The following is a 12,322-nucleotide window of genomic DNA, read 5'->3' as shown; positions in this document are numbered from 1 at the left end:
CACCAGCAGTGTCACTGGATGGAGGCATCATTCACATTTGATTTAAATGCTGCCAACAATGAAATCACAGAGAATTTTTTCCACTTGTTTCAGCACAGTTAAGATTTCCTCTCTTAAGTATCCAAACTGAAATAATCTTGTCATGACAAGGCCTCATCAAGTCCTTTGCATGAACTACACAGGACTGGACTGAAAGTTTCGTACAAATACTCTAGGTAACTTACCAGATAAATGTAACACTGTAGTCAATCTAGGAACTTTATGAGTGCAAACATGCTCAGTAATAAATGGCAAAGACAGTCTTCAAGACAGATTTTATACTTTGACAATTGAACAGAATGCTCAATGAAAGAACAACAGTTAATTTCACTAGCACACTGACATTTAAAATAGGTCCTCAGTAATATTTCTTGGTAAATTAGTTGTGATTTATTTCAGGAATATTATCATACTCAATGTAGGTCACATCTGCAAACTTAATTTTTCTGTATGTGCCGAATGTAGACAAATGTCAGAAAGAAAAAACACCGCACAACATGACCTTTAAGGAAGCTGCTAATGGCATAAACCAGTCCTTACCCAGGAAATAGACAATAAATTAAAGATATCATAAAACACTAGGTTTGCAAGTCACATATCAGCATTCTTTTCCCAGGAAATCATAGCCATTGGTTTGAGTTCACTGCATAGCTTCCAAAGGCAAAGGGAAGCTAAATGGTGACATTGAGGTATAATATTTCAGAAAATAAGTTCATAGAATTGTGATAAATCAATAATCATGTTTAAAGTTCCTGAGAGAGTATTAAGATGTCTTAACTTGGTATCAACAAACTAAAATGTAACTATATATATTTTCATCATTATTATATTGTTCAAGTACAATGTTAGTACTTCAAGTAGCCAGTCCATGGGGACTACAGATGATCATGGATTAACTAAGAGACTTATTTTAAGTATTGCACTCTATGCGTATAAACACAGAACATATGTTTAATCCTCTATCAATCACCAGACTGATTTCCCTGCAATAGATTTTTCTGAGTCTTTATACTGTGTGGCAGTCCAATATGTCAGACTTTGTCTTTCCTTCTGTCACTGCTTGATAAATAATTCTGGAGTCACTAGGAAGTTGCTGTGAATTTAAAAGTAAAGGGTTACAGCTGCTCTGTCTCTAACAAAGACATCAACATGCTCTCAATAAAGCTTCATTAGGCACCATGGTCCAACAGTTACTAATAAAATGCAAAGTGTTTTTGAAAGCATAATTATTTTTTTCCCTTAAATATAATTTTGTAATTAATTGAAGTTTTCTAATGCAAAATAGATTAAAGTTCCTGACTGGGAAGAGAGTGAAACCTACCCTGTGGAGAAAAATGCACATTTCCATTCCATATCATAGTTAGGACATTAATGACATTTTTTGCAAAGCAATTCAAAAGCGTGCTAGAAGAAAAGAAAGCTGGTAAGAAAGCTGGTCCTAGCAGAAAGGCTGTAAAGGGAGTGTCTCACTTGAATAATCTTCCCTTACCGTGTCAGACCCTGCTGTTTGTCCACACAAAAAACTGAAGAGTCCTCCAGACAGATTTGAGTTCTTCCTTCACCTCCTGCTTCAGATCAAAATGATTTCTGACCTCATAAAGCCAAGGAGAATAGCGAGAGGGTGAAAGAAACAGACAGACTTGCAAACTGCCTAAGAGCAGAATCCCCAGCAGGATCCCCTTACTGCCACCCACCCTTCAAAACAAACCTTCCCACAGATTTCAGCAGTGTGGACCATTCTCCTCTCTTTCCTTTTTTCCTTAGCTAACAACAAAAACAACTCCTCCCCATCAATCAATTAACAATGTTAATGGTATTCAACCCTAGTGAAAGAAAAAAAAAAAAAGAGCTACAATACGTATCAAAAATCTGAGATCATTGCACAGTTCCCATGTTAAGAGCAATTTTAAATCATCTGACAAGTAAAGAATCTCAAAGACAACTTGTAAAAATAAAGCATAGAATCATAGAATCAACTAGGTTGGAAAAAACCTTTAAGATCATCAAGTCCAACCATTACAGCTAAACACAAACATTGCAGTTAAAGCCTGCACACATAACTCTCACAGACCTACTCATTGTAATACGACATACCCTTACATGTATATATGTAAAGGTTATTATATCTAGCAGACACTGGAATTGTGCCCCCTTAAATACTACTCTTTTTACATTTTGAAGAAATTTAATACAAGCAGTGCCAGAGATACAATGTATATAATACCTGTCATTTTATTCTTTACTGGTTCTTAATAACATCCTCTTCACTACCCTAATCCTTTCCTGGTACTATCTGAAGTCCTTTGGTTAATGTTTGACAAGCTTGCAGAGCTACTACTCGTTGCTGAAAACAAAATTAATGTATCCCAACATAACACTAAGTAGCATCTGTGTGTCTTAAATTAGGCAATGAGAAATAAAACCACATTAATAGAAACATAAGCCACTCTTTTTACACCACTAGAACTCATTTTTAAGGAAATTGGTGAAGTTTATTTGAAACTTCTATGAAATTAACAGCTTATGTGCTGTTAAACAGATGCTGTACTTGAACCTCCCAGTTTAAGAAGACATGCCTCCTACCTTATCAGGTATCTGTGGACTGCCTTCCTCAGACTTGCAAACTCCCACTTCTCTATTGTCTACCTGTGACTGAAGAGCAAATCAGCACAAGGAAAGAAAATTCTTATTTCTCGTAAGAAATTCTCTCTCTTTTACAACGGTTTTCAGATTGTTTTCTTCTTGTCAGAAGGCTGTGACAATATAAGTCAGGAACAGAACTCCTGCAGCCCTGAAACATCTCTCTGCTACATGACTGGACAGCAGAACATAATTTAAACTTCTGTTCTTTTCAGTGGGTCAATTTGTATTGCAATTATTTGATCAATTTGTTTTCCTAGGTAATGAAGTGAATATGCAGTAGATAGAGGCAATATATACCTAAAGTTCCAATATCAGAATCTGATTTTCACAGAAGGCGAATCTGAAATTTAAAAATGCAGAATACCATTATCTAGTGAACAGAAATAAAAAATATCTCTGAAACAGTGGATTTTAGAATTGTTTATTCACCAAGATAGCATACTGGCAAAGCTGCATCAGGATGAGCAGCCAGAGTATAACATCGGAGGCTGTAAAACAAAGCAGATTGCTCTGTGTGTTTATTGCTTCCTTTCTGACATCAATGCCACCGTTGCATTGGCTGGATATGCTGCATACTCACCCACACCCCACCAAGAACCATTAAAAAAAAAACACAGGGGTTTTTTTCAATTTTTTTTTTTTTAATAATACATGCTGGTGTTCAAGGAGGAAATAAATTGTTGCCTTCCATCTGCTGGGCCTTCAGTTCATGCATCTGGGCCCTCCTTTTCAGGCTGAGGATGAGAACTGTTTCTTGGCTTCAGCTTTCTTTAGCTGAAGTCACCATTTCCCAACAGCCAGCTGATGCCATTCATGGAGGCTGTAGGAACATTGACTGCCCCAGAAGAAGGCAGCAGAGGCTGGGAACTTGGGTCACTACAGGCCTTGCACAGCCTTTCAGGGTGAGCCTAGTGAATGACTGCTTATCCTACTGTTAGAAAGAGAGTGAAATTTTACATTAAAATAATTATATAGAGCAACAGAAATGACTATATTTGAAAAGTTTTCGAATCAATAGTAGACTTCTGTATATTAAAAGAATGTTGTAACTTTGCTGTGGTAGCCTCAGCAGTAGAAACTAACATAACAATGAGAAGGACACAGGGTGTCTGGCCTAAGACGTTGTGGTTTAGAACAAGGAAGCTTTGTCTAACTGTGTGTCTTGATAATACAGACGTTCATAATTTTTGTATTGTTTACAAGGAAGCTTTGTCTAGAAACAGAAACCATGTATCTTAAGCAGCAGAAAATTTCATCTCTGCAATATTGATAGCTTTGTGAAATCATTGCAACATAAAAGGACAAGCCAAGTGAGGAAGTGAGAATGCTGGCGTCCACATAATGGTTGGGGCCTGTCCAAAGAACAGAAAGGTGAAAAGAACAAGGGGAGGAAGACTCCTTATTTCATCTGAGGAAGACTCCTTGCTTCATCGGGACCACCATCAGAGGGGGCTGGGCAAGCACAGGAGAGGCTGATGTTGTAATTAGTCAATGATGTAATCTGTGCTGAATATGTATTAGTTACGAAATTTTTAGTGTATAAATTGTGAACGCGATGTGATGGGGTCGAAGCCAGATTTGGGCGCGTGCCCCTGGTTTCCCAGCGCTGCAATAAAGCACCTCATATAACCATTCCAGTGGTTATGTGTCAGTTCTTATGCTAACACTATACTGCTAGCATGGCTGTTTAGGGGCACTCACAGCTTTTTGAAAACCATGTTATGGGCACGGGTGAGGATGCTGTGAAAGACCAAGCCTTTGTCTGGGTAAGTGCTGCAGGGAAAGCCATTTCACAAACCCATGAAGAGGCAGGGAAATTTATCACCTACTAAGGTGGAATTTACTCAGGAGAACGAAGGTTATAAAGCAGTTAAGGTTTACAGGTGTAAACGTACCTATTAAAAAAAAAACAACATGAAAAGCTGCTTGTCCTATACACTCATCCACTCATCGTGTGGCCAGCAGAACTAGGGACATGATTGTCCTTTTGTATTCAGCACTGGTGAGGCTGCATCTCGAATCCTGTGTTCAGTTCTGGGCCCCTCACTACAAGAGACATTGAATTGCAAGAGCAGGTCCCAAAAAGGATAACACAGCTGGTGAAGGGTCTGGAGCACAAGTCCTATGATGAACAGCTGAGGGAACTGGGGGTGTTTAGTCTGGAGGAGGCTCAAGGGGGACCACATCACTCTCTGCAACTACCTGAAAGGAGGATGGAGTGAAGTGGCTGGTCTCTTCTCCGAAGTAACAAGTAGTAAGACAAAAGGTAATGGCCTCAAGCTGCACCAGGGTAAGCTCAGATTGGACGTTAGGGAAAAATTCTTCACAGAGAGGGTGCTCAGGCATAGGCATAGGCACAGGCTGTCCAGGGAAGTGCTGGAATCACCGTCCCTGGAAGTGTTCGCAAACCGTGTAGATGAGACCCTCACCGGCATGGCTTAGTGATGGACTTGGCAGTGCTGGGGTAACGGCTGGACCCCATACACTCTAAGCTCTCTTCCACCCAAGCTGATTCTATGATCCTACAATACCATGCCCGCAACCCACCTGCGCGCCCGGCCTACCGCCACGCCCGGCACCGCAAAGCCACCTCCCTCGCCACACTGCGCATGCGCCAGCCGGCCAGCCCGCCACGGCCGCCTGAGCCTTGCTGGCTCTCGCTGCCTCCACGCGCAGCCTAGTCACGTGGCGCTGCGCCGGCTGCTGCAGGCGCTCAGGCCGAAGGCGGCGGCAGCCTGCGGCTTGGGCAGGTCTCGGGTTCCCTCCGCCGGTGAGCGGTGCAGCAGGGCGGGCCGGCGTTCCCGGTCACACATGCGCTCACCCCGCCACTAGGACAGGCCGCCCGTCCTTGAGCGAAGGGTAAAAGCAGTCGCTCCTCCTCTTCCTTCTTCTCCTCCGTTGCTGGCTCTGTGCCAGCGCTCGCCGTGCCCCCGCGGCGTGCGTACGTCGCTGTGAGGGAGGGGCAAGGGCGGGCGGCGGCGGCGGCGGAGAGCAGGTGAGGTAGCGGGCAGGGGGGCTGTGGGCGCGCTACGGGGAGCTTCCCCCGACCGGCACTGGGAAAGTGAGGCGTGCTGAGCGCCCAGCTTCTCGCTTGCCAGTGCCCGCCTCCTTCAGCCTTCCTGCGGCACGGCGCCTAAGGGCGCTCGCCAGTCCCAGGCCGTGGTGGCGGTTGGGGGCAGCCATGGGGGCCCTAACGGCAGCGGGGTGCGAGGGGAGGCCGGGCTCGTAAGCAGGGCCCCGTTCGGTGCCCCTGCCATCCGCGGCCTGTCTTGTGGGGAAAGGAGATGTCGGTCCTGTCGCCCCATACCTGACTGCATCGGGGAGAGCTGAATTTAACGGGAATAAATACCTGCAGCCGGCACCCTTCGGTGCTGAAGAGAGAGTGCCGTGCGTGCGGTTTGATACAGGGCTTTAAGTACGAATATGTTAAAATCGAGTCGATGGAATTACGAGAAAGCTTCACTTCTGATCAGGATGTTGAATATCAAAAGTGTATTCATTGATCTTTACATTTAAGTAGTAGTTATGTCGATTTTTATGGCTGTATGAAACTAAATTATGTTTGCCAGCCACCTCCCTCGAGGGAAAGAAATCTCTATATCATCAGTGAACACCATCCCCCCCCCCATGTTAATAACATACCTTATAATAAACACAAGTTGACGACTTAATACGTTACCTGGATCAAAATCAACTGAAAATGTTCAGGATTGCTCCAGTCTTTCATCCAGTCCCAAGTACATCTCTTTTCCCTTTTCAGATAGGCTAGCGCAGAAGGCACTGTGTTAGGCAGTTTGTTACATGCAGGACATATAAATACTGTTTATTCCTTAAACTTAACCTTGATTTAACCTAGCCTTTTGTTTGCAAAGGCAGTTAGCAATGGATATGTTGCAGGTATTGTGAAAGGAGATTCTTTAGCACTGTGTATGAGGCATTTGTCTTAGGATTTTCATTCATAAAGAGAAATTAGAAGTTGTATATGCAATTAGTGTGATATTTTCTTACTTTTGACATTATGTGAAGACTTACTTAGGTTGTCATTTGCTGAAGGTGCTCCTTTTGCTGTTTCCCAAAATGATTCAGAAGCACTGGTCTTCCTGACAGGATGAGATACTGTATGCTATTGAACTGTGCAGAGTTCCAGGTTTATAACCTCACCTGTCACAAGTGAAGGAGGTTGGCCACTAGGATGCAAGATCCCTGCTGGGGCACAAGAGTTTAATCTAAAGGAATCCATAATCTGAATGCTGCTTGAGTTGTTGCTGTGAAGTACCAAAAAGGAACCATAAAGAAATCCTTTGAGAATGTACCAGGTGGTAGATCTTGAGGCAGTAATGCATGTGAATAGAAAATTCGGGTGACGGCCAAATGTAGCTGTAGAGAGGAAAAGGCGAGGTTTGTTTCAGCAGTTCCTGCTCACCATAAAGCATATTTCCAATTGACAGTGCACTGCCTTTGAAGAAAAGCAATAAAGCTTTAGGCTTTGTGGAATTCTGCAGTGCAAAACAAACATATGCTATAGTTGCTATATGAGAAAGCTATATTGTGAATTAGTTTTCATTTACATTGTAATAATACTGTGTCAGTAGTAATTAACAAAAATTGCAGATTTCAGTATTAATCTGTAAAGGAAAAGAATATTGCGTGCTTTTCTGAAATGTTGTAGGTATTTCTTAGCATAATATAACCACTTTAAGACTTTAATAGTATAAATGCTTTAAAAAATCATATTTAACACCATTTTTATAAAAATGTGTTTATAGGTCATTGTGTATAATGTAGCTACATCTGAAGGAGTACAAAGTGGCTTTGTCATGCTGACTAACAGCATAGGGCATCATTTAGTGGTGCGTGAAGCAATGCTTCCAAGAAACCTGAAGGTATTTCCCTACGTTTGTGGCAACAGAATGTTGTCGGGTTTTAGACCTAAAAGCAACATCAAGGACTCTTACAAAATCCTTGAGCTTGAGGAAGGATGTTCCCTTGATGATATCAGAAACTCATATCGAAGTCTTGCCAAGAAGTACCATCCAGACAGTGGTTCTGCCACAGCTGATGCTGAAGCATTTATGAAAGTAGAAGAAGCGTACCGAGTAGTGCTCAGCGACGCAACGACCAAAAAGAAAGCAAACGACAAAAATGAAGAGGAGGAGGATCAGTTTAAAATGCAAGCACCACAGCACAGACACTACTTGAGTTTTGAAGGTGTGGGTTTCGGAACACCCAGCCAAAGAGAAAAGCAGTACATGCAATTTCGTGTAGACCGTGCGACTGAGCAAGTGCTGGAGTACCGGAAGCAGAGACTTGAAAGCCAGTTTGTCGCGACTGACCTAATGAAAGCCAAAGATGTGAGGCAGAGCAAAAAGGTGAAGATAACTCAGGCGGTTGAACGGTTGGTGGAGGACCTCATCCAGGAATCGATGGCAAAGGGAGACTTTGACAACCTCAGTGGCAAAGGGAAGCCTCTGCAGAAGTTTTCAGACTGTCCACATGTTGACCCTATGACTCACAACTTGAACAGAATTCTGATAGACAATGGGTACCAGCCGGAGTGGATCCTGTTGCAGAAGGAAATACGGGAAACTATTGAGCAGTTAAGGAAGAGCATAGTGGCATCTAGAAGCAAGCTTGGAGAGCCAATGATACCATACAGGCAAAAGCAGTGGAATCGTGTTTGTGAGCAATTCACAGAAGATATCAGGAAATTAAACAAAAGAATTGACAACTTCAATTTAGTTGTTCCTATTCTGAGCAGACAAATGGTGCACTTCAATGCTGACAAAGAAATTGGCCGAGCACAAAAGACTTACGAAGCACTGATGGAAAATGGAGAGGCTTCTAATTCAGACACAAAGGAAAATGAGGAGGAAAATGTTAAAAGGTTTGGGTGGAAGTCTTCTCTATTGAAGTGGTTAAACTATACATCAAAATAACACTATCTGTCTTGTCAAGATTTTGAATGCACTTTATTAACAAAACTTGTAACATTAGTGAAATTTCAGGTACACTGAAAATGTAAAATCCAGCTGTGCACTGTTACACCAATTAAAAGGAAATGGGTTGCCTGATGTGCATTTGCAGGTCCTTAATTGATTTATTTGTGAACACTGCTAAGTAACTGTGCTGGTTTGGGCTGGGCTGGAGTTTATTTTCTTCACAGGAGCTGCTATGAGGCTACATTTTGGATTTGTGCTGGAAACAAGTCAGGGATGTTTTAGTTACTGCTTAGCAGTGCTTGCACAGAGCCAAGGCCTTTTCTGCCTCTCATACCACTTCACCATTGAGTAGGCTGGGAGTGCACAAGGAGCTGGGAGGGCACATAGCTGGGACCAAAACTGACCAAAGGGGTGTATTCCATACCACATGGTATCATGCTCAGTATATAAAGTTCTGGAAGAAGGAATGGGGGATGTTCAGAGTGATCACGTTTGCCTTCCCAAGTACCTGTTAATGTGTGATGGAGCCCTGCTTTCCTGGGGATGACTGAGCACCTGCTTGCTTGTGGGAAATGGTGAATGATTCCCTTATTTTGGCTTGCTTGTGCACGTTTTTTTCTTTACCTATTAAACTGTCTTTATCTCAACCCGTGAGTTGTCTCACTTTTACCCTTCTGAATCTTTCCTCCATCCTGCCATGAGGGGAGTGAATGAGCAGCTCTGTGTGGCTTAGTTGCCAGCTGGGGTTAAGTCACAGCAGGAAAAAATCGGTTAGCCTTTTGCAGCTTGCTTTGCTTCTGTTTAAATAAAAATTAACACTTCCCTTTAGCAGTGTTAAAGGGCATTAAAGTGGTTTTGCTGTTACATCTTCAAAAGGTGAAACTGAGGCATAACAAAAACATAATAAGGACAAAGTGGAAGTAAAAGTCTTGCTGTGCCCTGTTACTTTGACCTTTATCCTTTCTTATTTAAATGCTTACAGCTCATAAATTGTTGACAGGTTTCATGCTTTGTTTTATGGTTTATGGTTTTTTGTAAAGTAGTGCATTCCTCTCTTCAAGGTTAAATGAAATGGGAATGAAGGGAGGGTTCTGGATGTCTGGACTTGGGCTGTACATTCTGCAGTAGTCCATTTTTGGATTTGGCTTTTAATACAGAAGGAGGTCTCAGAAAGCAAATTTGAGTAAATAAGGAAGCCTGCCCAAAACTGTACCTTAGTCAGAGGGCGTTTTGGAAGTGAGAGAAGGGAGTACTATTTTGCAAAAGTAATTGCGCCATTTAAATGTTTTAAGAATACTGGTATCAAAGAACTTACTGTGAAATATTGCTGTATTATTAGAGTTTATGGGCAGTGGCTTGGAAAATGGAAAATTTCCATGGTGCCAAAGTTGTATTTATTAATCTGTCAGCTCTCCACACAATCTGATTTTCTTGGAGGATTTTTCCTATGGAAAGGTGTCACTGGATACATCAGTATTTGTGCAGGCCTCCTTTCTCATTCGCGCCTCTGTGACCCAGACTGTCGCAGTCTCCACCTATGCAGGAGTTGTGCTGTACTCTGCCAGTCCATAGGAAGGTGTCTATGGTCTCTGGTGTGCCAGGGAGGGGGGATATCAGCTCTTAGAGTTTTAGAAAGGAAAGTTAGGTGGTGGTCACATCCATCCTTTTGGTAGATGCCCCAGCACCAACAGTCTGGGTTAATGCATTTGCTTGTGGGCAGGTAACAAACATTGCATGCGCTCCTTTTGGTCTTTGTGCTCTTGCTTGTATAGATGAGGTCTGAACCAGGAGACAGGTCATTATTTATATTTGTTGGTAGAATGAACTAATTGATATATTGCTTGTCAGAGAGTATTTTATAATCTAGTGATACTATTTAATATTATTTATTCACTGGTAAACACTGTAGGTCTTTCAAGCCTTTGTGTTACAGTAAATAAATAATAATGACAAGATGTTTGTCATGTTTTAGAAAATAGGGCTAACCTCAGCTTCCTTCAACATACCTTTTTTTGTAGGAATGAAGGTGGAAAAAGTAGGAAGAATGGCCTTACGTGCAGACGAATCTGTTGCCCCTAGGTTGTGCCACTGGGATGTTTGTGCTGTGGTATGTCATGCCCTGGTGCTAGCTGAAGGGATGAGAGCATGGCTGTTACTTCCTTCCTGTGAAGATTCAGTTAGGAGGCAGAGGTATGCTAGTGAGTAGGATTTATTTAGATCCTTGTGTTGGACCAGGTGATACCAGAAGGCTTTGACCTCTTAAACGCCTCACTCATTTTAGCAGCTGTGTGTATGAATGTCTGTTTATTGAAATAACTTATCCATGCATTCTTCCTTTTAATGAAAACTAAAACATGCTCTTATGGAAATTCTTTGACATAGTACTTTTAAAAAGATCAGGTTTTGATTTGCATTATGAGCTACAGGAATTGGGTCTGAATTGCTGTTTAAGCTAATCCAGTGTCAGATTGGAAGAGAGCTAATTGCAAATTGAATTCATTGCACAAGAGTAAATAGAACCAGATTGCAATAAATCCAGCTTTGATGGAATCCACTTTGGCTCACAATGAAGATAAGTATCAGCAGTTTAAATATTTAAGTTGCCATAATGGATGAGTCAGCACACTGAGTGATTTTTATGTTTCTTTTGAAACTACTTGGTGTCAAATGGAATAGACGTGACCTGACTCTCAGCACTTTAAATCAGCCTTGCGCTGTTGTCGTGAAAAATTGCCAGGCACAAAAAATCCACTTCTTCAACATTTATGGCAATGAGGATGAAAAAAGGGGTTAAGATTTTTGTTTTCCCCAGGTGTGTGGAGGAGTGTATTTTTGCAGGGCTGTCTATTTTTTATTTCTCTGAGCTCACAAAATCCTGAGAGCAGTACTTAGCCAGTACATCTAGAGCAGGTAATAGCAAGTACTGCATATGAATTAGAAAATGCCAGGAGAGTATGGCCCTCAGAAGTAATTTTTCTGTTTGACGCTAGACTGTTAATTTGATAATGGTTACCTTATTACTGACCTCAAAAGAATGAAATCATTGTTGATTCCAGACATGAATTCATGTTGCTTATTCCCAGAACTCCCTGTGTGTTGGTCTGATTACCATATAGCTTGTGGCTTGAAAGGCTTAGCTAGATGACATCTTAGTATCAAGAAAAAATACTATATTTGTTATATAGGATATATTAATTGAGGTATCAGGTTTTCTCAGGGTGAGAACTCTGCCCAGCAATCTGATGGTTCTTTCATGCACTATCAGCAAGCTGTACAATTGCACATGTTAGTGTTTTCCAATAAAAGGAAAGACGTAGAGCTGTAGGCTATCTGAAGTAACATCTCGGGCTGTCTTGTAAAACCCAGGAGTTTCTATATATGCTGTAAATGTTGAGGCCTGCTGAACATGTTTCTGTTTCAGGGTAATAATGGCTCTCAAGATGCACTCAGAGTTACAGAGAAGGCTCTGAAGAGAGAAGTAAAAGTCAGGAGAAGCAAGAGCAGGGCGTGCTGTAAGAAAGACAAGCGGTAAATCTTCATTCTTAGTGGGAGAAATTGCTGCTGTGAGGGAGAAGAGGATGTGTGGTCTCCCCCTTGAAGTTACTTCCCTACCCATTCTGTCTGCCTGGATGTGACCGCCACACTGTTTACCTTCCCACAGCTGTAAAGAAAACAAATGTGTTTCTGCATGCGTGGCGGGG

The 12,322-nt window shown here is 41.9% G+C and overlaps 3 protein-coding genes across 6 annotated transcripts in view; 2 read left to right on the top strand and 1 right to left on the bottom strand.

The window, feature by feature from the left end:
* Positions 1-5,597, bottom strand: part of LOC134165439 (trifunctional purine biosynthetic protein adenosine-3-like) — a 29,919-nt gene extending 24,322 nt beyond the window's left edge. Inside the window, exon 1 of one of the 2 annotated variants that reach the window (XM_062622231.1) lies at positions 5,504-5,597. The gene's annotated coding sequence lies outside the window, so the exon portion shown is untranslated. Of the gene's footprint in view, positions 1-1,528; positions 1,654-5,503 lie in introns of those variants that run through there. The other variant, XM_062622230.1, reaches the window with a different exon arrangement.
* The window catches only part of TMEM50B (transmembrane protein 50B), a 32,361-nt gene continuing 25,537 nt past the window's right edge, over positions 5,499-12,322 (top strand). For 2 of the 3 annotated variants that reach the window (XM_062622242.1, XM_062622240.1), the window contains exon 1: positions 5,517-5,541. The gene's annotated coding sequence lies outside the window, so the exon portion shown is untranslated. Of the gene's footprint in view, positions 5,542-12,322 lie in introns of all 3 variants that reach the window. The other variant, XR_009965528.1, reaches the window with a different exon arrangement.
* Positions 5,643-8,753, top strand: DNAJC28 (DnaJ heat shock protein family (Hsp40) member C28). The gene is made up of 2 exons (XM_062622236.1): positions 5,643-5,677; positions 7,449-8,753. Exon 2 carries the CDS (start codon positions 7,500-7,502, stop codon positions 8,616-8,618), a length of 1,119 nt encoding a protein of 372 aa, XP_062478220.1. The 5' UTR covers positions 5,643-5,677; positions 7,449-7,499; the 3' UTR covers positions 8,619-8,753.

Source organism: Pezoporus occidentalis, unplaced genomic scaffold (assembly GCF_034315485.1).
Source record: "Pezoporus occidentalis ecotype Australia unplaced genomic scaffold, CSIRO_AGI_Poc_V1 ctg24, whole genome shotgun sequence".
Taxonomy (NCBI): Eukaryota; Metazoa; Chordata; class Aves; order Psittaciformes; family Psittacidae; genus Pezoporus; species Pezoporus occidentalis.
Note: the sequence above shows the minus strand (reverse complement) of the source record. Positions and strands in the feature narration are given on the sequence as shown.